The sequence below is a fragment of the Amblyomma mixtum genome, chromosome 4, assembly GCF_055824585.1.
Source record: "Amblyomma mixtum isolate Tamu chromosome 4, ASM5582458v1, whole genome shotgun sequence".
Lineage (NCBI taxonomy): Eukaryota > Metazoa > Arthropoda > Arachnida > Ixodida > Ixodidae > Amblyomma > Amblyomma mixtum.
The window spans coordinates 100,796,801-100,819,330 of record NC_143015.1 but is presented as its reverse complement, the minus strand read 5'-3'; the positions used below and the strand labels follow the sequence as shown (position 1 = coordinate 100,819,330).

Genomic DNA, 22,530 nt, shown 5'->3' with positions numbered 1-22,530 from the left:
GTAAATTTTGTTAATAACCTAAAAGTTTCAGCTGCTCGTCACTGGTTCAGATTCCGGAACTCAACCTGTGTCTTCATCTACTGGATTGTGCAACCATCCAAGAACTCTCCTCTCAAGGCAACGTATCCCTCATCATCGTATCTGGCCACGTCGACAAGTAGCACAGTGCGGGAGCATGCAGGAGCAAGGTCGAGATGACCATGGGCCCTGCTTAGAACCCAGAGGAGGACGGAAGTGGACGGCCCTTCAGCAGATTGTACGAAAAGTACAATAGAAGGGCAATGAAGAAAGTTCCTGCAAAGATTCAAGACAATGCACCATGAACACACCAGGACAAGGCCAACGAGGCCAGAGACTGCTAGAGAGATGGGTCTTGTAGTGCACGTCCCACAGGACGAGCTGATTATTTGACGGTCCAAGACAGATCTAACTACAAACGCCTCTTACAAACGCCTCCTCGAGCAGAGGTTGTGACGCTCTCGTTAGGTAAACAAAAACCCTAGCAAGCATCACTAATCCAGGCCTCCCACAGCGTTTAGAGCTCAGCTATCAAGCTGAATTCCTTTCCTAGAACTGAAATAGAATGAAGGAAAGTGTGCGTAACATAAAACAAGGGAAAATATTTTTGGTTTCACAACTTCTGTGATCGGAAAGAGATCCCGTTTACTATGCGCTAGTGATCATACGTTCCATTGGGTGTATACGCAAAAGCTGCACAAAGTTTTTTGACGTCACCATGACTGCCGGTAACTTAAGGCGCTTTTCACGAGGTGTAACTTGTTGCGTACTTTGTGACACCATGTAGCCGATGGTTTATATTAAAATTTTCTATGCAGTAGCACGAAACCTTTTAGCATATGCTTTCTTCCGTAAGTGTGCCTTGAAGAGCTTGTGTGGAGCTCATTTGCAAGCTTGTTGCACTTGACTCTACCAGATGTCCTTGGGTAGTGAATCGATGTAGTGCACGCCGTGACTGCTATCAAGGGTTTGGCAGCACATGTCCTGAAAAGCATTTCGGAAGGCCACACAACCGCGGAAACGCGCGCAGGAACGCAGCAGCAAAGAGTTCGGCAATACCCCTCACCTGCCAAACCTCCCTCTCGAGACCAGTCAGGCCGGTAAGTCGACGCCGCGAAGACTGGTTGCTGTGGCACCCACGTGACGAAGGCACACTCGAAGCTGGAGGCAGGTTTGGCTACATCACCGCGCACTTCTGCAGTTTGAAGAAAAAATTCGCTGTGGCTTAGCTTAGCCCAGTAATTGCGAAAGCAATATCCGTACCTACGCCATGGTACAGCTGGTGGTGGTGCTTGTGGTTATACTTGTGGTGATGCATCGGTTATACAATCCAATCCAATCCACGCCAATCCAATCCAATTTACTCCAATGCAATCCAATCCACTCCCATCCAACCCAGTCCAATACAATCCAATCTAATATAATATATACTCATGTAATCTAATGTTATCGAATCCAATCCAATCCAGTCCAGTCCAATCCAGTGCACTCCAATCTAATCTAATCCAATCTAATGCAATCAAGGTCAATGGTGGTCAACGCCGCGGCACGATAGTGGCCACCGGCGCGGCACGGCAAAGACGTGTAAGTGCAAGTAGTATTGCTTTCGCAAAGGTCAATGGTGGTCACCCCTTATAAAAATGGTCTATAGACTTTCTATAGACTTTTTATAGACTCTATAGCCATCCTATAGACTTTTCCTTTTGTCTATAGACAGTCTATAGAAAATCTATGGACTAAAGTCTATAGCTGCTTCAATTTCCTTTTGTCTATAGACGGTCTATAGACTCTCTATAGACTAAGGTCTATAGCCGCCTCAATTTCCTTTCGTCTATAGACTGTCTATAGACCCTCTATAGACTAAGGTCTATAGCTGCCTCAATTTCCTTTCGTCTATAGACTGTCCATAGACTCTCTATAGACTAAGGTCTATAGCTGCCTCAATTTCCTTTTGTCTATAGACTGTCTATAGACACTTTATAGACTAAAGTCTATAGCTGGCTCAAATATCCTTTTGTCTATAGACTGTCTATAGACACTTTATAGACTAAAGTCTATAGCTGGCTCAATTTCCTTTTGTCTATAGACGGTCTATAGACTCGCTATAGAGTGAAGTCTATAACGACCTCCATTTCCTTTCGTCTATAGACGCTCTATAGACTCGCTATAGCCTAAGGTCTATAGCCGCCTCAATTTCCTTTTGTCTATAGACTGTCTATAGACTAAAGTCTATAACTGCTTCATTTTCCTTTCGTCTATAGACGGTCTAATTGTAATGCCGCAGGTTAAAACTAACGCCTACCGTTCATCATTCTTTCCTCGAACCACAGCTGAGTGGAACGCCTTACCCTATGAAGTAGCTGACATGCCCTCAGTTGAATCTTTTGTTACAGCCGTGTCATCTTATCTATGATGCTGCAAGTATTTCTTTACAACGCTTCTTGCTTTGCCGTCCGCCTTTCAAAGTGTATTCCTTCTTTCTTTTGGCCGCCGCGGTGGCTCAGCGGTTATGGTGCTCGGCTGCTGACCCAAAAGACGCGGGTTCGATCCCGGCCGCGGCGGCTAGAATTTCTTTGGAGGAGAAATTCTAGAGGCCCGTGTACTGTGCGATGTCAGTGCACGTTAAAGAACCCCAGGTGGTCGAAATTTCCGGAGCCCTCCACTACGGCGTCTCTCATAGCCTCAGTCGCTTTGGGACGTTAAACCCCATAAACCAAACCAAACCTTCTTTCTTTTTTTGTGTGGTTTTTGATTGTGCACATTCCTTCATGGCTGATTGTCAATAGCATGTTTTCTTTCTTTGCCGCTGTTAAACTCACCTTAGCAATTGTTCAAGAACAATGTATCCACTCCTGCTTTGACTGCCAAGAGGCAGTTGGCAGTATTTGATAAATAAATAAATAAATAAAATATAGACTCGCTATAGACTAAGGTCTATAGCCGCCTCAATTTCCTTTTGTCTATAGACTGTCTATAGACTAAAGTCTATAACTGCTTCAATTTCCTTTCGTCTATAGACGGTCTATAGACTCGCTATAGACTAAAGTCTATAACTGCTTCAATTTCCTTTCGTCTACAGACGGTCTATAGACTAAGGTCTATAGCTGCCACAATATCCTTTCGTCTATAGACGGTCTATAGACTCTCTATAGACCAAGGTCTATAGCTGCTTCAATTTCCTTTTGTCTATAGACGGTCTATAGACTCTCTATAGACTACAGTCTACAACTACCTCAATTTCCTTTCATCTATAGACTGTACACTATAGATAGTCTACTGCCTATAGACCAGTCTATAACAATCGCAATTTTATCTAACAATGTTCGATACACTGACTTTCGACTAAGTCCAGAACAATGTCAATTCATTTTTGCACTGCCTGTTGAGGGGACCTGCATCTAGTGACCGCAACTATGTCGGGAGTCCCCCACCTCCTTCGCTAGTACGGAAATTAAAAAGTATTGCGTAAGGCCATTACAACACCCTCCCGTATATTGTTTTCAGGAACATTGACAAGCTCCTTTTCGTTATACCGTGACGTATATTGTCAATACAATTAGGTATTAATGCTAACAAGTGAGCCGAGGAAAGGCAGTCGTTCTTGAAGTAAAGGCGCCCGCAAACTGTACTACATCGAACGAATACGCTGTCCCTTAAAGGAATCGCTCTACACAATTCCATTCCATCTTTCGATCGTTACTGTCCAACGCGCTGAAATCAGACACATTTCATCAAAAGTTCAACATTTCTCTTTAAAACGTCCTGAAAATGAAGGGGAAAATACGGGTGTGAGAATTCAAGGAAGCGCCCATCCCTTAGAAACACTTTAGATTAATCTCAAAGAGCCTGGTCCTCTGTGCGATTAACATCTGCCATTTCTACCTTTGCAGTTTGTATTCACGTGAATAAGTGCTGCGACGCAACAATCACAAAGCCAGTATTTTTTCGTTCCTACCCTTGCACCTGTTGCTTCGGAGCCGATGACACGCTGATGTGGCGCATATCAGTTTTCTAAACACGAACACACGCAAAAAAGACCTTATGCTATGCAACCTTATAATTATTATTTGAGAATTGTACCACATACTATTCGGTGGGAGATGCGGCGCGTATACCGACAAGAAGCTAGATTTCGGTTCTGTTTTAACGAAAACAATAAGATTTTTAGAGGGTAAGCGAAGAATTTAAGCTTATAAACCAATTGCCTTCTGTGGTCTTGGATATCAGATCAAGCTGCACACGGCAAGAGTGCGAGCGATAAAGATACGACCGTGAAATGGGTTTCTGTTTCACGTTTTACCCATTTTACCGCGAGACGGCGGAAAATCATTCGGGCTGCAAACAACCCTGTGCGTGGCTGCATCAAAGCCGTTGGCGTGGTTTTCGCGGATTACGTTTTCTTCAATATCCAGCTTCATCGTCCGCTTACGGTAAGTCTACACGTTTATATTTTATTCATTTTGGTCTCCTAAACCACTCTAAGCAGAGCTGTGTGTGCAGAACAGATTATGTGCGCAGTTACAAACGTCCTATCTTCGTTTCTAAGGCGGAAGCCATCGGGTTCTCGACTAATGCCGCTTATCTCTGTCCCGCTGTCTTTAAAACGCGCGGAAAGGCAGTCTGTGCGATGCCCTTGATGATAAGCCGCTTCTCGCGAGCTGTCTACTAGATTTTTCGTGTTTCAAGGCATATGCGCGGCCAGAAATGTCTTTTAGCCTGTGAATGACGGCCGAAATGGAACTGTGTGCTAGTTAGCGCCCTGTGAGCTCAATTTACTTTGCACCTCCGAAAACGTACTTACATACAGTCTCGTTCAGTGGTGGATTACATTTATTTTCTTATCTTTGTGTTATCGCCTGTCTGGACCATGGAGTGCTGTTCTTTTTGAGGTGTGCATTGCTTGCTACGTATTGACGCTCGCTCGGTGCGCGTCGTGGACGCCGACGTTTCAGCAAAGGTGTCTTGTAACGCTATAGACGGGAGCGCGAGACGTTTGTCAAAGTTGTATTCAAGCGGCGCTGGAGGAATGCTTGTAGTGTGATGGGTGAATAAAATTCGTTGCCGGCGCGAATGGTCGGCGTGCTCAAACACCGCGAAGAACCCACGAGCTCCATCCCACCTCCCCTTCGTTGCACACGTATGGATTCGTCCGTGTCTGTCATCAGAGCCGTTGGCCGCCGCCGCTGGCTTGCGGGCACTTAATTTTGAAAGCTGGGTGAAGGTCGGCTCGACAAGAGGTGGCTTACATTTCGTTCCGAGTGGATCGTTCATGAATGCCGCTCGCGCGTGCACAGATTTCTCGAATACCGTTTGCGCGGGAGGCAAAGGATGTGTTTCTGATATCAGACTGCTACGTTTCGAAAGCGCCGATGTAACTCGCCGCTTATTTGCACCTAAAATTAAATTAAGCTCTCGTGTTATTGTAGCTGCGCCTGTTGAAGGCGTTAATTGTTTCATTGAAATACTTCCTACTTTGAGCACGTTAAATGCTTTCGCTGATTTTTCTAGCAGCGTTGGGTTAGGCTGCCTCCATGCAAGAAACACACCTCTTTACTGCGCTGTTGGAGCTGCACTTGAAGGAAAAACTAAGTGAATTTCAGGCGGTATTTTATCGTGACAGTAATTTGCTGTCTCAACCTCGCGACTGCTTTTGAAACGGCGGAGGTGCAGCCTCTGTGTGCTGTATTAGTTTTCTGAATAATGAGCGCGGCATGGAAGCGCTGCAACCCGCTTGTTTCTAAGAGCGCGCGCAGATGTACAAGTATGCTGTTCCGTCTTTGTGCTTCAAGTTATAGGCGCAGATCTGTGGTGAACTGGTTGCTTCTGCCTGCTGGTTTTGTATAGCTTGTGCCCGTTTGAGTATCGGCTTACGTACAATCGGCCAAATATTTAACTGACTTAGGTGTTGCATCGCTAAATGCACCTTGTATAAAGGTGCCTTGTGGCTACACTGCTGGCATATTCATGTTGTAATTTGACGCGTGAGATGGAATTTCATAGTTTCTTTTTGTTAATATAATGTTTGAGTGGAGTACTTGCATGTTTAGATCAAAGTTATCAGAAATATTCATCGTCTGCCGCTACGAAGAGACGAAACAAGCGGAATACGCAGCAATGGTTATGGTGGCGCATTTGCACTAATCTGGGTAAACGACTTGTCCGCCATGAAAGAAGTGGTACTTTACCCAGAGGATGAGGCCATATGGACAAGATCCATTGCTGCGTATGCCGCTTGTTTCAGCTGCTCGTAGTGGCAGACGAATGTTTCTGATAACGTTGATCTAAACACGCAAGTACTGCACTCAAACATTATATGAACAAAAAGGAACCACGAAATGACATTTCACTCGTTAAATTACAGCATGAATATGCCAGCAGTGTAGCCGAAAGGCACCTTTTTTACAATGTGCATTTAGCGATGCAACACCCGAGCCAGTTAAAAATTTGGCCGGGTGTACCAGGCTTAATTAACGCATGGTATTCTGAAGCGCTTCTTCTATAGCGGTTATAAGAATAAATGCTGCAATATTCTCCTTTTTGGATCCCTCTGTAAGGTGCACTGAGTCTGTATTTTATGGAGGTGGCATTCTTAACAGCCCCTTGCGAGTCAATGCAGATATGTGGCACAATTGTTCGAAGTCTTCTGTTACAAATAGTGTAAAAGGATTGCCATAAAGAGATCAGTATTGGCTGTAACAATATTGCCATACAGAAATCAATATCAGTACTGGATTCAGAGTAGAGTGCTCCAGAGATTAGGGGTCTTTGTTACAATGTTTTATGACGACACTTATAATCTGGCGTGTATTTACTGAAATGATTGAGCCGGCGTGATAGCTCAGTGGCTATCATGTTCGTATGGCGACCTGAAAGATGCAGGTTCGATTCCGGCCTAGGCGGTCGCATTTTAATAGAGGCAAAATGGTAAAGGCCTGTGCACTCTGCACAGTTGACCGAAATTATTCCCCAGCCTTTCACTTTAGCGTCTCGTAGCCTGTGTCGCCTTGGGTCTTTGAACCCCATAAAACCAAACCAAAAGATCAAGATTGCCTTTCTAGAATGGCATAGCCAGGATATGCCTTGCATTGTAAAGCACATGTGTAGAAATGGAATGGGAATTTTTTTTCAGTTCCTCTTATATTATTTTTTTCCTTTGTGCTCTGCAGGTGAACATGCCCAGATGATTTACTGCAGACAACAGGCCACAAGAATGCTTCTGAGGAAACTAGCCGGACTGTTACTTTCAACTTTTATGTTACTGTGGTGCATTCTTATGGTGCATGTATTGCATATTCCCAGCCTGGATAGCTTGGAAATAAACTAAATTTGTAAGTATATTGATTGTTTCATGTGTGAACTCTGTCTGGAGACCTTTTTCAATGATTGTGGACAGTCTATAGGCAGTCTATAGATAATGGTCTACTAATAGTTTAGTAGACAGGGGTCTATAGACTGTCTATAGACAAAGGTCTATAGCACTGCCAGGCCACACACCTATGGAATGTCTATAGACAGTCTATAGACATATGTCTACTGGACCAGTGGACTTTTGTCTGTAGACTGTCTATAGACAGTAATCTACAGGAAGTCTATGGCCATAAGTCTATAGGTCGTCTATAGTCCGTCTATAGACAAGTGTCTATAGACGGTCTATAGACAGCTCTATAGGAAATGCATGACCATAAGTCTATAGATCGTCTATAGACTGTCTATAGACCTGTGTCTATAGACTTCCTATAGACCTATAGACTTTCAGTAGACATTTGTCTATAGACTGTCTATAGACAAAAGTCTACTAAAAGTGCATGGCCATAAATCTATAGACTGTCTATAGACCAGTCTAAAGGATTTGTCTATAGACAGTCTATAGACTTCATAGACTAAAGTCTATAGACAGTCTATGGACTGTCTATAGAAATTTTTATAAGGGACCGCCGCGGCACGATGCTGGTTACCGCCGCGGCACGATGGTGGTTACCGCCGCGGCAAGGCAAAGGCGTGAAAGTGCCAGTAGTATCGCTTTCGCAATAAATCAGAGTGAGGTATGCCCTGTAACCGTAATTAGGCTTCAAAATTAAGAGGTGAAAACTGAAGGTGGTACAGGCCTACGCGCCAACATTCAGCGCTGCCACGGAACACCATCGCCCGTTCGGCGCGGCACCTTGCCCATTCGAAAAATTGCTCTTAGTCTCTAGGAGGCCTCTTAAAACGCATTCTTCAATAATAATTGATTCAACTAATTGATTAATTACACACACACTTTTCTTAATTACCAAGCTAAAAACTTGGCCGTTCATTGTGACCCTTTTTACACCTTTGAACCCGTTTTTTTCAATTTATTAGTTATTATTTTTTAATTAATCAATTATGCAACCAGAACAGTTCTGTATCTCATCATCGTCTATCACACACCAATTAATCGTCAACACTAGAATCACAAATTACCATGATACTTTTTCTTTTTACACAGCGCTCGATTATATCCGGACACGCGGTACCGACTACTACAATGCCAACGGTTTTTCGACTGAACGAGCTGTATAAGCTACTGCGTAAAAACACAGCACACGATACAGATGGGCGACTTCAATGCCAATAAAAGCAATAAGCAGTCTGGACACCAGGTAGTGAGGGACTATCACATAGGTTCTAGAAATAGCACGGGATGGGTTATTAGTCGAGCTGCCGACAGAAAACATTTACGGGTCATGATCATCCAGAAAACAGCAGAGCAGGAATTGAACGTGCAAGGACTCACTGGCGAGACCAAAAAATAAAATAAGCTTCATACTGTGCGTTCACCCTGGCATCGTGCACGATGTGGAGGTCCTCGGAGAGGTGCCTTGTAGCGATTAAAGGATGATAAGTTCCCCAATTATCCAAGACCAGAGGGCCCAGAAGAAACTAAAGAGACGGAAGCCCATCAGCGAGTTAGCAGTAAGAGGGAAAGTAGAGGATTTCAGGGTGTCGCTGCAGAACAGATGTTCGGCTTTAACTGAGTACGAGGACATTAGTGTTCCAGCAGTGAACAATGAGCTCACGGCTATCATTATGGATTGGACAGTAGAAGTATTTATATTTATACAGAATACCCCTAAAGGCCCTCGAGAGGGTATTACATAGGGGGGGGGCACAGGCAATTGAACAGAATAAAAGAAAAACCACAAATATAAAACAAACAACAAAAGCACAAATAAGACACACTGGATGAAATAAGTAAGCAAAAGAATCAATCAAAAGCACAAATAAGACACTTTGCATGACATATAAGCAAGCAAAAGAATCAAAAGAATGGCAGCGCGGCAAAGAACGAAGATTACTGCATTATTAAAATTATACAAACAGAACACTAATACAATGAATCTTTTTAGTCACAAACCCTGCAAAAAAGGAAGCCATGAAAAAATAAAATAACAATGTATGCGAAGAGTTAAGCAGTAGTTATTGAAGATATAAGTTTAAAATATTTATCAGGATCAGTGGTGGTTGCGATATGTGAAGGCAGAGTGTTCCAGTCAGATATTGTGCGTGGTAAGAATGAATGCGCATAGATAAATGTTCTGCACGTGAAACGTCTAACTTTAAAGGGATGATCGCGGCGGTCAAAAATCGAAGTAGGCAAAGAAAAAAAGTCGTTATGAAGTGATGGATGATGATAAAGTTTATGAAAAAGTGACAGTCGTGCAATTTTACGGCGGAGACATAAATCCTGGAGACCTGCGCGTTTCTTTAAGGCTGTGACGCTGGTGTTACGTGAATAATCGGAGTAAATAAAACGGACGGCGCGGTTCTGCAATGATTCAATGTTATTTATTAGGTAAGATTGGTAAGGGTCCCAAATAGCCGAGGCATATTCAATTTTAGGTCGAATTAGAGTGGTATAGGCATGAGCACGGAGGTGAGGAGGAGCATGCTTTAGGTTATGTTTTAAGACCTAGTAGCCGGAAGGATGCTCATAAACGGCTTATTACTAGGTTTAGCATCCCTAAGAGACTGAGGTCATGGATGACACAGTCGTTTAGGGCTCCGCTGGGGTTCTTTCGCACAGTAGAGTATCGCACAGTAGAAGGGCCTCTAGAGTTTCTCCTCAATCGAAATTCAACCGCCGCGGCTGGGATCGAACCCGAGTCTTTCGGGCATGCAGCCTAGCGCGCTAAGCACTGAGCCTTCGCGGCGGCTCCGGATGCTCCGACAGAATAATGGCAAACTTTCTCGGGAGGTGAAAGAACAGGTTAAGAAACACCGAAGCGTGCAAGTAACCCCACAGAAAGATGAGAACTCGCGTAGCTATCACAGCTAATCAATAAGCTAAACGTAACCGATACAAGGAAGTTTGGTACGGAGAGAATCAAGGATACTGTAAAAAGCGGAGGTAGCCTAAAAGCAGTGAAGAGGAAACTAGGCACAGGCATAGACAACCAGGCATAGACAACTAACATATTCCTTCATAAAGTAAGGAAAGAATCCTTCATAAAGTAAGGAAAGAATTCCAAAAAGGAATGGTGTCAGGCAGGGAGACGATATCGCCATTTCTATTCTCCAACTGTTTACAGGATGTATTCAGAGGCCTGGACTGGGAACAGTTGGAGATGAGTCTTAATGAAGAATATCATAGTAATTTCAGATACCCTGCTGGGATTTCCTTGCTAATTCATTCAAGGGACGAACTCCAAAGCATAATAAGTGACGTTGAGAGGCAGAGCAAAACTGTGGGTCTGAAAATTAGTACGCAAAAGAGTTCTGCACTTTCGGAATAGAACTGCTGTTTACAGTTGGTAGTGAGGTGAACGAAGTGGTAAGTGATATACCCAGTTAGGTAAGGTAGTGAGCGCAGATGTGGATCACGAGAGTGAATCGAGCCGTATGAAGCCGACGTATGAAGCCTGGCTTCATACGTCGGCGAAACAAAAAACCTCCCCCAAAGAATAAGGCAACACAAGAATGACGTCCGGCTAATGAATTCGGAAGCCAACCCAACACTGCGAGCGCGCCGACCACCCAATAGCCTTCGAGGAAGTGAGCGTCTTGGCCGTGGAGCCAAACCTGTTCAAGAGGCGACATGTGGAGTCATGGCACATCCGGCTCACAAAGGCGGCGATGAATAGAACCCCAGGAACGCTCCCCTCTGCGTACGTTAGTGGACTCCGCCAGGTGCTAAGAAAGGGAGAGCGAAGGCAACACCCCGCGGCTGCTGGCACACTTTAGTCACCCCTGAAGAAGGGATCGAGTTGGTCCCGAAACGTTGGGCAAGCTTAAAATATTGGTTGGCGTCAGTTTTTCTCTCAAATGCAGTATTAAGAAACGGAAAGAGGGCAGAGTGCCTCAGGGAATAAACGCGGGCTTATCGTCATCCCCATCATCAGCCTCACTACGCTCACTGCAGGACAAACGCCTCTCCCATATCTCTTCATTCGTCATTCACGCATTACTAGTAACGTTCTTTTCGTAAGCATGAACAAGCATTAGCGGTGTCGGCGACATCGCCAATCGTCGTGCGCTGTCGTCTATACATCGGCTATGTCGAATGGTTCGAGTTGTTTTCCCAAAACAGAAGCACAAGCGTGTTTTTGACGGGTGTCGGTGCCCAGCTACTTACCGCCTCGGCTCGGTGCCTGCGCCAGAATTGCGGACGTGGCACTCGGGACTGGAGTTGGCTCGGCAGCGCTTCCTTGCCAGTCTCGGTAGCGCCGATGCCGGACATGTTACTCGTGTTGGACTCCATGGACCCCGTTCGGGCATCGTCCCACCGAATGCAGAGCTACGATGACTGCAAGAAGAGAATGATTGTGCACACTTCGCCGCCCATTTGCCGTAGAGATCGGTAAGAAATTTCATTATTAAGGCCAAGCGCAGTTTTTTTATGGCAGTTTGGGGCGGGGTAACATACTACAAAAATAAAATAAGGAATACAATTAACTTCAGGTGTATAGGGATCGAAAAATTTTAGAGGATGCGTACGCCTCGCCTTTAAGAGTTGAATGCGACAGTGTCTTGCAGTACTGTCAAGGAGTCCACGGAACAAAAGCAGCCCACTGTCCGGTCGGTCGGTCGGTCGGTCGAAATCAATTTGATTTCCACAGCCAGTAAAAAAAATACATGCGAATCATCTGGGCGCTTAGCCTTCTCGGCTAGACTTGGGCTCATGCAGAAATTTCAAAAAATAATTATAGCGACACAACTCAGTATTATACACAGAATTCATGCACAGCATTTGTGCGAGAGTTGTACACAAATAAAAGCGAACTAATCAAGATATTACACAATAGTTAGGAAAAAAAAGAATGAATGCAAGCTAGAGAAACGCCGGTTTATAGCGGTGTTTTAAAACGAATGCAACGCTTGCTGTAGAATAAAGTCTTTCGTTCTGAATGCCTTTTCCTGCTCAAGCATTATATAATACCAAGCTGATTTCGCCAAACCCGTTTGTGGTACAGCGAAAGTATAATGGTGGTGCCTTAAAATGCTATATATATATTCTTTTCGTCGTTTATATTCCTAGAAACAAGACCATCGGACGCCCTCAAAATGCTGTTAGCTCTGTCTCACCTGCGGCACGTCCTTTGAGGGCTGGGGGTAGATACAGGGTGTCCCGACTCCCAGCAGAGCAGGCCACACCCACGTGACAAATGTTCCGTGACGGCGGCAAGCTTGTTCTGTGTTAAAATACAGACAAAACGTTTAATCCGACTGCGACAAAACCTGCTCCACACTGCGAACATATCGCGCCCTCACGAAAACGAAGGTCCCTCCAATACCTAAGCAGCACAGGCAATTGGCCCAGTACTGGAATTGGAAAGCGTCACTACGAACCTTTGTAGAACCGGCCTTTGCCATTGCATTGAAAATATTGGGCCGATTATCTGAGCTACTTGGGTAGCTTTCCGCCTGGAGATATCCACACATGCTGCGTGGGACTTGAAGGTGCACTAAAGGCGATTTTCAGTTCGTCTTTTTGTCGTAGGAACTCAATATACCCAATGAGCACAGGTAACCGGCCCAATACTGGAAATGGAAAGCGTCACTATGATGCTTTGCACAACCGGCCTTTGCCAATACATCGCCAATATTGGGCCGATTAGCTGTGCTGCTGTGGAACAGGCTCCAAGCATTCATAGAAACTTCGAATTATTACTCTGAGTGGCCGATTTTGCTATTAAATTGGATTAAGCGCCACGGCTTCCCCACTTCTTTTTTCTACTTTGCCTCGGACAGCAGGAATAAGAGTGTTTTTCAGCCATTCGCGTGGGGGCTTTCTGCTCTGTCGTTCGCCGAGTAATACGCAGAGTTGTCTTCAAAAATCTGCCGGTTGCTAGTCGGTCTATGTTTGACCGGAGCTCACAACCGTGCTCATCACCCCTGCCACAGCACACAAGTTGAGAGCATAGGCCGCATATTTCATGCTTGTTATTACCGAAATATGACATGTGACCCTTGAATAGGTACCATTTTTATCAATCTATTACTTTAGTCGTGTCTTAACAGAATAATAAAAATTATGTTGACTGTGTTCCTTTACTGCATAATTCTCCATGGCTATCGCAGAGTGCTGAGGATGAGTCTCTCGAAAGCAAATAGTCCACACGGATTTTAATTTTTATGGACATCATATGTGGCTGGGGGTGAATGTAGTTATCCACAGGAACCCCCCCTCAAAAAAACAAAATACAAGCGAAAACACATTTTCCAAAACGCCCTTTAGAACACCTATAATATACACACTGATGCAAAAAGGCAACGACAACAGCGTATTTTTCTCTGCATAGCATAATCAGGGTGGGATCACACACTGCTTCCAGAACGGCAATATACTGATAACAATCCTGAAACAGGAAAATCATTGATTGGTGATTATTGAGCACTATCATGCACGTACCCTTTGGGTCGACAGATGGTGGGCCTGACGGGAGACAGCAGCTGGCTGCAGTGATCAATGACATGGAGGTTAGTGGTGATAGAGATCACAAAGTAAAAGCGAATGCTTGCGTTCATTATTCAAATCGTGTTGTAAGAACTGTGTGGTGTACTTTTGTACAGTTCTTTGAGCCACTTCTTTTCGTAAGTTAGACAGACTTGGATTGAAGAAAAGTCGGAGCGCAGTAATATAACCAAGCATGTGATATACGCTACATGGGTGTCCACGTTTCTACAGCAGCCTAAGACACGCGAATTGATCCAACACAGCACCGTTCACAGAGACAGAGGCTCTTCTGGAGCATGTTCCTAGAATTCGCAAATACTTCGAAGGTCGGAGACACCACCTGGAGAGATTACCCACCCACCTGCCCTCATCTGTATCTTTGCTCCGGTCAGAAGGGTAAAATACAGCCTGATTAACAGTACCTGCTTAATCGTAATTTGGGTCAGTAAATAAACTCAAAGCACGCGCGTTGTAGATCTGGCGGGCATAGTCAACGGATTGATCATCTTATCTCGCTATAACTACATGAAGGCTTATTAGCATGATCTGTGTCCACCTTCCCAGACAAACAGTTGCACCTTCCCAGACAGTACAGTGGCTCTGTGGACGCACTTTCGCATCATAACTTAACTGAAATTGAAAGTGGCTCGTAAACACCTAAGGCAATCATGTCCTCAGCACTTGACCAAAAAGCATTTTTTCTTGTTCTAAGCTGCTCATATTGGTTTGAGAGTTGCAATTTATCTTATATATTTTGTTAATGACCTACAGGTTTCAGCTGCGCATCTATGGTTCAGGTGCCGGAAGCCAACGCGCAGGCTTCACCCACTGAATTGTGCAACAGCCCAAGAACTCCCCTGTCCGGGCAACGAATCCCTCATCATCGTGTCTGGCCACGTCGACAAGTAGCGCAGCGCGCGAGAGCAGGAGCAAGGTCGAGATGACCACGGGCGCTGCTGAGAGTCCAGAGGAAGTGCACGGCCGCGCAGCCGCTGGTACGGAAAGTACAAGCAGATGTGGAATGAAGAAAGTTCCTACAAAGAATTCACTACGATGCACCATGAAGACACGAGGACAAGGCCATCGAGGCCAGTGACTGCTAGAGAGATGGGTCTTGTAGTGGATGTCCTGCCGGACCAGCTGGCCATCCGAGGGTCGAAGAGCGACAGATCTAATTATGAACGCCTCCTACAAACGTCTCCTCGAGCAGAGGTTGTCACGCTCTAGAGATCTAAACGAAAACCCTAGCAAGCATCACCAAACCAGGTCTCCCACAACATTTAGAGCTCAGCTGTCAAGCTGAACTGAACTAGGATGAAGGATAACGTACTCAGCGTAAAACTAGGTGAGGTATACTGTGTTAGGAGCCCTCGAGAATACCATTCCCAACTTGTTTCAAGTTTCCACATAGCCACTAAGGGCACATCGCCGTAGATTCCTGCCAGCACCATGCACATGCAGGCTGAAGCCTGTCGCTCAGAGGGTCGGGTATATTTGGTTTTCATCCAAAAACGAGCTAAAGCGTCTGAACAGAAAAATGAAATGTCATTGATTTTAGCGCCCCATTGCAGAATTCATATGGCACCAGCACCTTCCCTGAAGCATTTCTTTCCAACTGCTGTCAACACCTCTAAATTCCGAGGTATTTTACGAGCACAAAGATAACTGCACTGAACCCTGGTTTTGTCCTGTGCTCAGCGATATCTTACGTGCGCAATATGACAAGCAGCTGCAGGTTGAACTAAGTGCCTTTGACCCAATGAAAGCCAAAATTGCCTGGACGTGCCCTGGATTGAGGGAGGTGTTCGTGAGCGTCGAAGGCGGTGTGTGGTCACAGTAACGAAGGAATTTCCGTATAAACGCCAGGTTCGCTATCTGTGAGTGATAGTCCTCATTGGCAACAATCATCTATACGGGCTAGTAAACGGTTTCCATCCGTCGCCTCCACACAATACAGCGTTTTGACGCGACATATTGCTTCAGGGGTTCAGAAGAATGTCATTTGAGGCCACGAGCAGGTGCAGGGATGTTTACACGCACATATGGAGTGTTTGATGTCAGCTTCACTTCAGGAGTCATTTTGCTCAGCACTGTGGACGAGTCTGTCAGAGGCGACCGAATGCTTGTTGCCTAGAAGGAAGAACCTAGGAGCACAACCTTCGACGTAGCTCCCCACGTTCACCAGATATCTCATAATCTGAGCCGCGCCGCTCGCTGGGTTCGGGAATATTTTAAGTGCACCAAATAACGAAGGCAATTTGCGGTGAATGAACGTTATAGGGCCTCGTATGACAGTATGACGCAAGAAGTACGGCAGGTGTTTCATTGCCTGCCGCACCTGAACTAAGCATGTTCCGTAAGAGGCGCTGATTCGTGCGGGGCCTGATGTTGGTCAAATGAGGCGATGCATCAATGATCGCCTCAAAACAAGCTTCGTCCCTGTATGTAGCCATCCCCAGTGCGTTCCTGGCGCTCAATTATAAAACGTGCAAGACTTGTTTTCCTCTGTTCGAACTCTGCGCCATCTTCCAGCATTATTACCTATTCACGGACGAGGGAATCTTTGAAGCATTTGTTATTGCGCGCAACGGGACATAACGAGTCAGCAAACCTGTTTGCTTGTCCTGCCGCGAAGTGGTCAATGTGAACTTTTTTGCGCTCTTCTATTTCGTGATGCCCTTTCTCTGCTTCTCCACATATCTTCATACTTATTTGTGCATTCAGTTCCATTCAGTTTCCATTCAGCCGTCGCGTCTCTCTCTTCGGTCCTGTTCATTTGCTCTGTATTCTTTCACTAAAGGAGAACAGTGTAGATGGAGCTACCGAGTAGGCCAGAAATGAGGCGGAGAAAACTGCCCGGCGTAGTGGGCATTTCCATTCCGGTCAATGTGTTCTACGCCTGGCCAACCAACCCAGCTCTTATTACCAAACGGAGCACTAGAGAAGCCAATCCAAGTTACTTACACGGACAGGTTGATCTGCGCACGGAGTCGTTCAAAGCCAGGCACTGTACTGCATTGTGAAAAGAAGGTCGTTTAGCAAACTTCACCTGGTACAGCTGAATTTTGTCACTCCCAATGTGAAATTGTCAAAAAGGAAAGGTATTAAATATTCCAGGCACGCGGTCAATACTGTAGTTTTGTTGGTTACCAGCTTTTCCAGTCATGCTATTCTTTGGTTAAGCCGCCCTTTGTGTGCCGAACATATATTTCAAAGGCTAATTGGCACAGTCGAGCATAATGACAAATTATGCACTGCCATCCTTAGCTCAGAAGCAACCTTGTTGGACATCCGTATCACCCCTCCACACCATAGCCCCCACGTGTGCAGTCGTAGCAGCATATAACGTGGTCTTAAGATCTCGACATAAATTACTGCGCTAAAAACAAGGCACTAATGCCAAGGTGAATGTCAAAATGTATGTCAATATGAATGTCAAGTAGACCATTAAAGCACGTTATTTTTGTGGTTGAATGTATATGACGTCACTTGGTCATGTCTTTATGCCCAAGAATAACACTGAGATTATATTTAATATTTAAATCCGTGCCGGAACTAGTGGCCATGGTGTGGAAACCACTTTCTCGAAATCGAGAGGTGTTTCTAACGCGTAATTTCTCTGAATAATGTGAGCTTTTCAAACGGCAAAAAAAGGCAGGAAGGGAACTGACGCGAATAACGGAGAATAACGGGAAGCGAATAACGGGAACAGGAGAATAACGCTTTCTCCCTCTTTTTCTGTTTCGCTTCCTACATTCGTGAAGGTGACTGGAGCGGTTGAAAGTGCTAATACCTACAAGGCAGGCCTACGTGCACCCAGAAGAACTGCCTACGTACACCGCCGCTAAGAATGTGAAGGAGGCTAGGGGGAGTGGAACGTGCTGAGAAGACTGCACATTTCCGACCCAACAAGGGTCGAAGTAATCACAAGCTGCCATCGGAGCAGGAGCGTCAGGGTTAGACCTCGACAGGCACCTCGTCTTCCTGTCTTCCCTGAGCACTACCCGGGTACGCGGAATGTGTACGCGAAATGACCACACCATCAAAACACGCTGCGGTGGTCTTCCCTGGAACGCCAAAAACTGCAAGTAGGCTTCCACTAAAATCTGGATAACTTCCGCTCGTGTCCGGAGATCAGTACTCCATTTTCAGAACACCTTTGAAATATAAAGCGCCACAAAAAAAAGAAACACTGCGAAGAGCAATGGACAAAAAACAAGCGAATAGGTTTTTCCAATTGATCCATCCCTGAAGAATCTTCTTGACAACGACACTGCCATTCAACACTAGAGTTTTGGCTGTTATGGCGCATACGTGTCAGGTGCCGTCATGCTACCAAAAATTAGGGAAAATGGCAGTATTTTATGTTTGAAGAAAGGCCTTCAATGTTCAGATTCGGGGGCATTCTTCTTTGCTTGCACGATCAGACATGACAAACAAAGAACTTCGCTTTTTACTGAGAGCAAATTAGGGTGCCATGCTAGAATGTTTTCCAACCGCCAAAGCAGCAGTGCGAAAATTGCGTTTCTACTCCGAGTATATTCAGAATATTAGAGTATGTTCGAAAGATCTCGTCCCAGTCGCTTTTGCGCCGTAAGTTTATCTGTGCACCTTTCCAGATCGCCCCGAACAAAGGCCGGTTTTCAGGTTTAGCTTCAGTGGCGATGGATGTTTTAATTCATCACCTAATGAACATAATGAGAATGCAGAAGGAGGAAGGAGAGAGTTGTGGCAGGAGCAGCATGTACCGACGCGGAATCTCTAGAAACACTAACGTGGGCTGCCGTACAGAATCTTGTTTTTTTCCGGAAAAATACTGCGGGGCGCAAGGCATAGGGCGCGCCCGTGGGTTGGTCCCGTGATTGCATCACCATAGGGTAACCTACCCCTCCATGCAGGGTGCCCCAGCCTGCCCTCTTGCCACTTCTCGGTCACGCTCGCTGAACGGGCTGCCAGAGCAGTGCGGACTTAACGCTTCGAAATGAAGGCATTGGCCAGCGATTGGAGCTCGCATCCCGTCAGTTCACCGAACACATGGCCTCACTGATATACTTAACAGACTGAAGAAGACAGTATTGGCACACAGAGATGGATACGACGACAGCCTGCTGAACACAACTTTTGAACAAGTTGCGGAAACTCAACGACTATTTTAAGAGTGAGAGATGCATCAGTGCCTTCTGGGCTGGTTCGTGCTGAAGTAAGCGGCGCGCTCTATAGCGTTTAATTGCAATTATGTCTCCTCTCTCCGAGATTATAAGTATTCGTCCATGCGAAAGCCCACCTGTGTGCCACAGCTGCCAGTTTCAACGAGCCAAAGCTTATTACAAGGCATCACCGTGCTGCGTTTACATTTTCCAGGATTTCCACGTGATGGAGCTCAAATGAAAGACGATTAATAATTAAAAAAGACTGATCAGGTGCTTTTTTCTGTGTTTATGGCATAAGTTCTTTAGGGAAACTGAAGTAAATTCGGATTGGGTTTTATTGTCCACAATGTCATAACGCTTTTTAAAGCTGGTTGGGTTGGGTTTCATGAGTGGCGCATTTAATAGATGACCTCGCTTGGAGTACCATTACCGCTGAAATTACGCTAATAACTTTTTGCCCGAGTCAAAAACCACGTTTGGTATATTCTGCAAAACTAATGCGAACGCTTCTACTTTCTCCGCGTGCAACGCGGGCTGTCAAGTTAACTAAATGGGGCTCTAAAAAAATTAGATTGTTAGTTAATTTAGTCAGTTTTAGCTCTGTCATGTACAAAATGTTCGCCTCGCTGAAATTCCGCTGCACTGACTGCGTAGGCGTGTCTGTTCACTGTTTTTAAAGTATAAATCTGCAGATATAACACGTACATGTATATGTGTGCATGATTAATGTCTTATTGCGAGCAGATCGGAAAGTATTCTCCCAAAGTACAATTAATTTCGCCTTACCGAATGTTTCAATTTTCATCTATTTTTCTGAAAGTAGACTGGATATGGTTTTTTTTATTCAGCAACAAAACTATAGCCGCCATTTCTCATTTGCCTTTGAGGTCTGTTACTCTTCAGGCGGCACTCGGTAAAGTCTTCGAGCTAGAATCGATGATTTATTATGAGGGTAAAAATCAGTTTTTACTCGTGTACTGTTAAGTAAACAACAATGACACATTTTTCACCATTTGGCATAATAATGCGCTTTCCTTTTAAGTCACATTGCAAGAAATCATTTTTCATCTTAACAAGGTCACGGACAAGTCCGGAGGGCAAACCGTAAGTAGGAGCACGGTAGCGTTCAAAGAACAGAATTATGACGAACGGAACATGCTCGTCATAGGACTCTGTGTGACCCTGTTTCCTAATTTTTATTTTAAAGTTCTGTACACGTACATACGTGATATGAGGATTGCTATAACCACGTTTCCGCATGCTTCGTATAAATGTTTGTCTTGCTTCGTCAGAAGCAAGTGAGAAGCTTGGTGTAAAGCATGGCAAGATGGCATATAGCAGACGTCGATATATTATCGGGTTTATGGGTGTATGAGTTTAACGTCCCGAAGCGACTAAGGCTACAAGAGACGCCGTAGTGAAGGGCTCCGGAAATTTCGACCACCTGGGGTTCTCAAACGTGCACTGACATCGCACAGTACACGGGCCTCTATAATTTCTCCTCCAAAGAAATTCAATCGCTGCAGCCGGGATCGAACCCACGTCTTTCGGGTCAGCAGCCGAGCACCATAACCACTGAGCGACCGCGGCGGCATAAACTTTGGCAATTACTAGACAAATAAAAGGAAATGAAGGAGGGGAGGGATGCCCTTTGCGCGAATGCACAGCAGACATTTCCAGCCAGTAGCATATCTAACCTTTCTGGCGGCTGCTTCGGCTCTCCTCTCTTTCGGCTCCCTTGAGTTGGCTCTTCCTCCCGGCACGCCCCTTTCTCGGTCTCCTTTTGCGTTCGTCTCCTTTCCGGGAACTTTCTGTGAAGCCAGTTCATTCATTCATTTTATTTCTACTCTTGCCATACACATTATCAAAACACTGACTGAACCCATAGCCAGCGGCTAGTGTGGGGTTCAGAAACAAAATACATGATGGCAATCACACAACACTTGTGTAAGATGAAAAGCAAACAAACACGGTTGCCGGCCAACAGGAGTCGGGGGAGGCCGAGACGCTGTTGAAGGTCGCGACACTGGGCAGCGGCCAACAGGAGTCGGGAGAGCCGAGGCGCTGTTGAAGGTCGCGTCACTGGGCAGGAGCAGTTCGCCTTCATGGCCCCAGATGGCTGCACATTCAACTTCAACGCATGTAAACAGGGCATAATGTTCACCACAGGAGCAGTTGTTATTTTCTTTCATGCCCGCCTTACCGCGAAAACACCACATCAATAATCTTGAATGTGTCGAACATGTCGCGTTGGAAAACGGGATTCCGAACCCTGGTTCATGTACGAACAGGTCAAACCCCTCAAAAGTAGCACAGAAGAATATTTGAGCACAAATTTTGCAGAATTGCTCTGCACTACAACCGTTACGGTCGTGGTCACAAAAACTCCAAGAGAACCCTAAATATATAAAATGAAGGAAAATTTAACAGTTAATTTCAGTCATATAGTGTGCCGTCGCGTAATGTTCGAACATTAGTCAACTTTTCTCGAAAACAGCCTTACTCTCTTCTTCAAGCGGGAAACAGGGGTAGAAAGGGGTCAGTGCGATAAAGAAGATCACTATTCCAGCGATCTGCACTTGTTTGATCGCGCGCCTGCGACGATCACGCCTCTGTTGCCTGAAAGAGAAGAAACAAAACACAATGTCAGAACTTAACACAGACCGACACCTCCCTGTCTGCAGTCAGACAAGATATATGTGGTCTGAGGTAACTACCAAGATTCCCCCATTTTAAAAGGACTCTCTCGGCCGCTGAGGAGCCTTGGCCAGTAAGAAGTGCAGGCGGCAATTATTTTCTTGTGTGGTTGAAGCCCTCTAAGCAAGGGTCCCACGCAGCCAGAGGGTGCGTGCAGATCAGCAAAAGCAGGACAGGACAATTCGAGGAAGAGTAATGGAGCTTCACAATGACCTCGCCTCAAAACGATCTAGCTCTGCGAATGTCGCTTCTGACTCGTAACCGATCGTAACCGGTTGTGACTCGCACCCGTAACCGGTGGTAGCTCTTCCCGACGCCACACCGTTAATACATGTCCGCGCATAGCCAGGTCTTGACGGTGCGCATTCATGACAACCCTGTTGGGCACTCCGCACAACAACTTCGCTCGTTCGGAGCGCCGCTGTCGCCGTTTGCAGGCGCGTGTCCCGCGTCTCCCGCGGACCCTCGAACTCCAGTCGTGGCTGAGCTCACTTCATGGCCACAAAATGGTCACGCGACACAAATGGAAATCTGACTTACTCCGCTCCTCCTTTTTCACATTAATCCCCTAGGATTATTTTTTATGGTTGGTAACATTGGGCGGTAGTAGCAGGCGGGTAGTAGACGGTGGTGAGCGTTTAGCCTGCCACCTATAACTCATTGATCAAACTTTTGTACTATTGTCCTGAATAACTTAGCAAGCCAGTGTCATCGGTGAATCGAAGATTGCTAAGGTATTCGCCATAA

The 22,530-nt window shown here is 45.5% G+C and overlaps 2 protein-coding genes across 3 annotated transcripts in view; both read right to left on the bottom strand.

The window, feature by feature from the left end:
* The window catches only part of LOC149347605 (uncharacterized), a 30,673-nt gene extending 29,252 nt beyond the window's left edge, over positions 1 to 1,421 (bottom strand). The window contains exons 1-2 of the mRNA XM_089541612.1: positions 1,282 to 1,421; positions 1,085 to 1,213 (exon numbers count right to left, since the gene is read on the bottom strand). Coding sequence (XP_089397738.1) covers positions 1,085 to 1,213; positions 1,282 to 1,336 — 184 coding nt within the window. The 5' untranslated portion in view covers positions 1,337 to 1,421. The remainder of the gene's footprint in view (positions 1 to 1,084; positions 1,214 to 1,281) is intronic.
* LOC149347604 (uncharacterized) lies at positions 1,085 to 21,060 on the bottom strand. 2 transcript variants are annotated; one of them, XM_089587213.1, is made up of 6 exons: positions 20,784 to 21,060; positions 16,901 to 16,948; positions 13,892 to 13,936; positions 12,565 to 12,671; positions 11,615 to 11,785; positions 1,085 to 1,195 (listed from the first exon to the last, which is right to left on the bottom strand). In XM_089587213.1, the coding sequence occupies exons 1-5, from the start codon at positions 20,912 to 20,914 to the stop codon at positions 11,721 to 11,723; spliced, it is 396 nt and encodes a 131-aa protein (XP_089443339.1). In that variant the 5' UTR covers positions 20,915 to 21,060; the 3' UTR covers positions 1,085 to 1,195; positions 11,615 to 11,720. The 2 variants fall into 2 exon arrangements, with proteins under 2 accessions (XP_089443339.1, XP_089443338.1); XM_089587212.1 differs by lacking the exon at positions 1,085 to 1,195 and adding an exon at positions 10,583 to 11,172.
* Between the last annotated feature and the right edge of the window lie 1,470 nt (positions 21,061 to 22,530).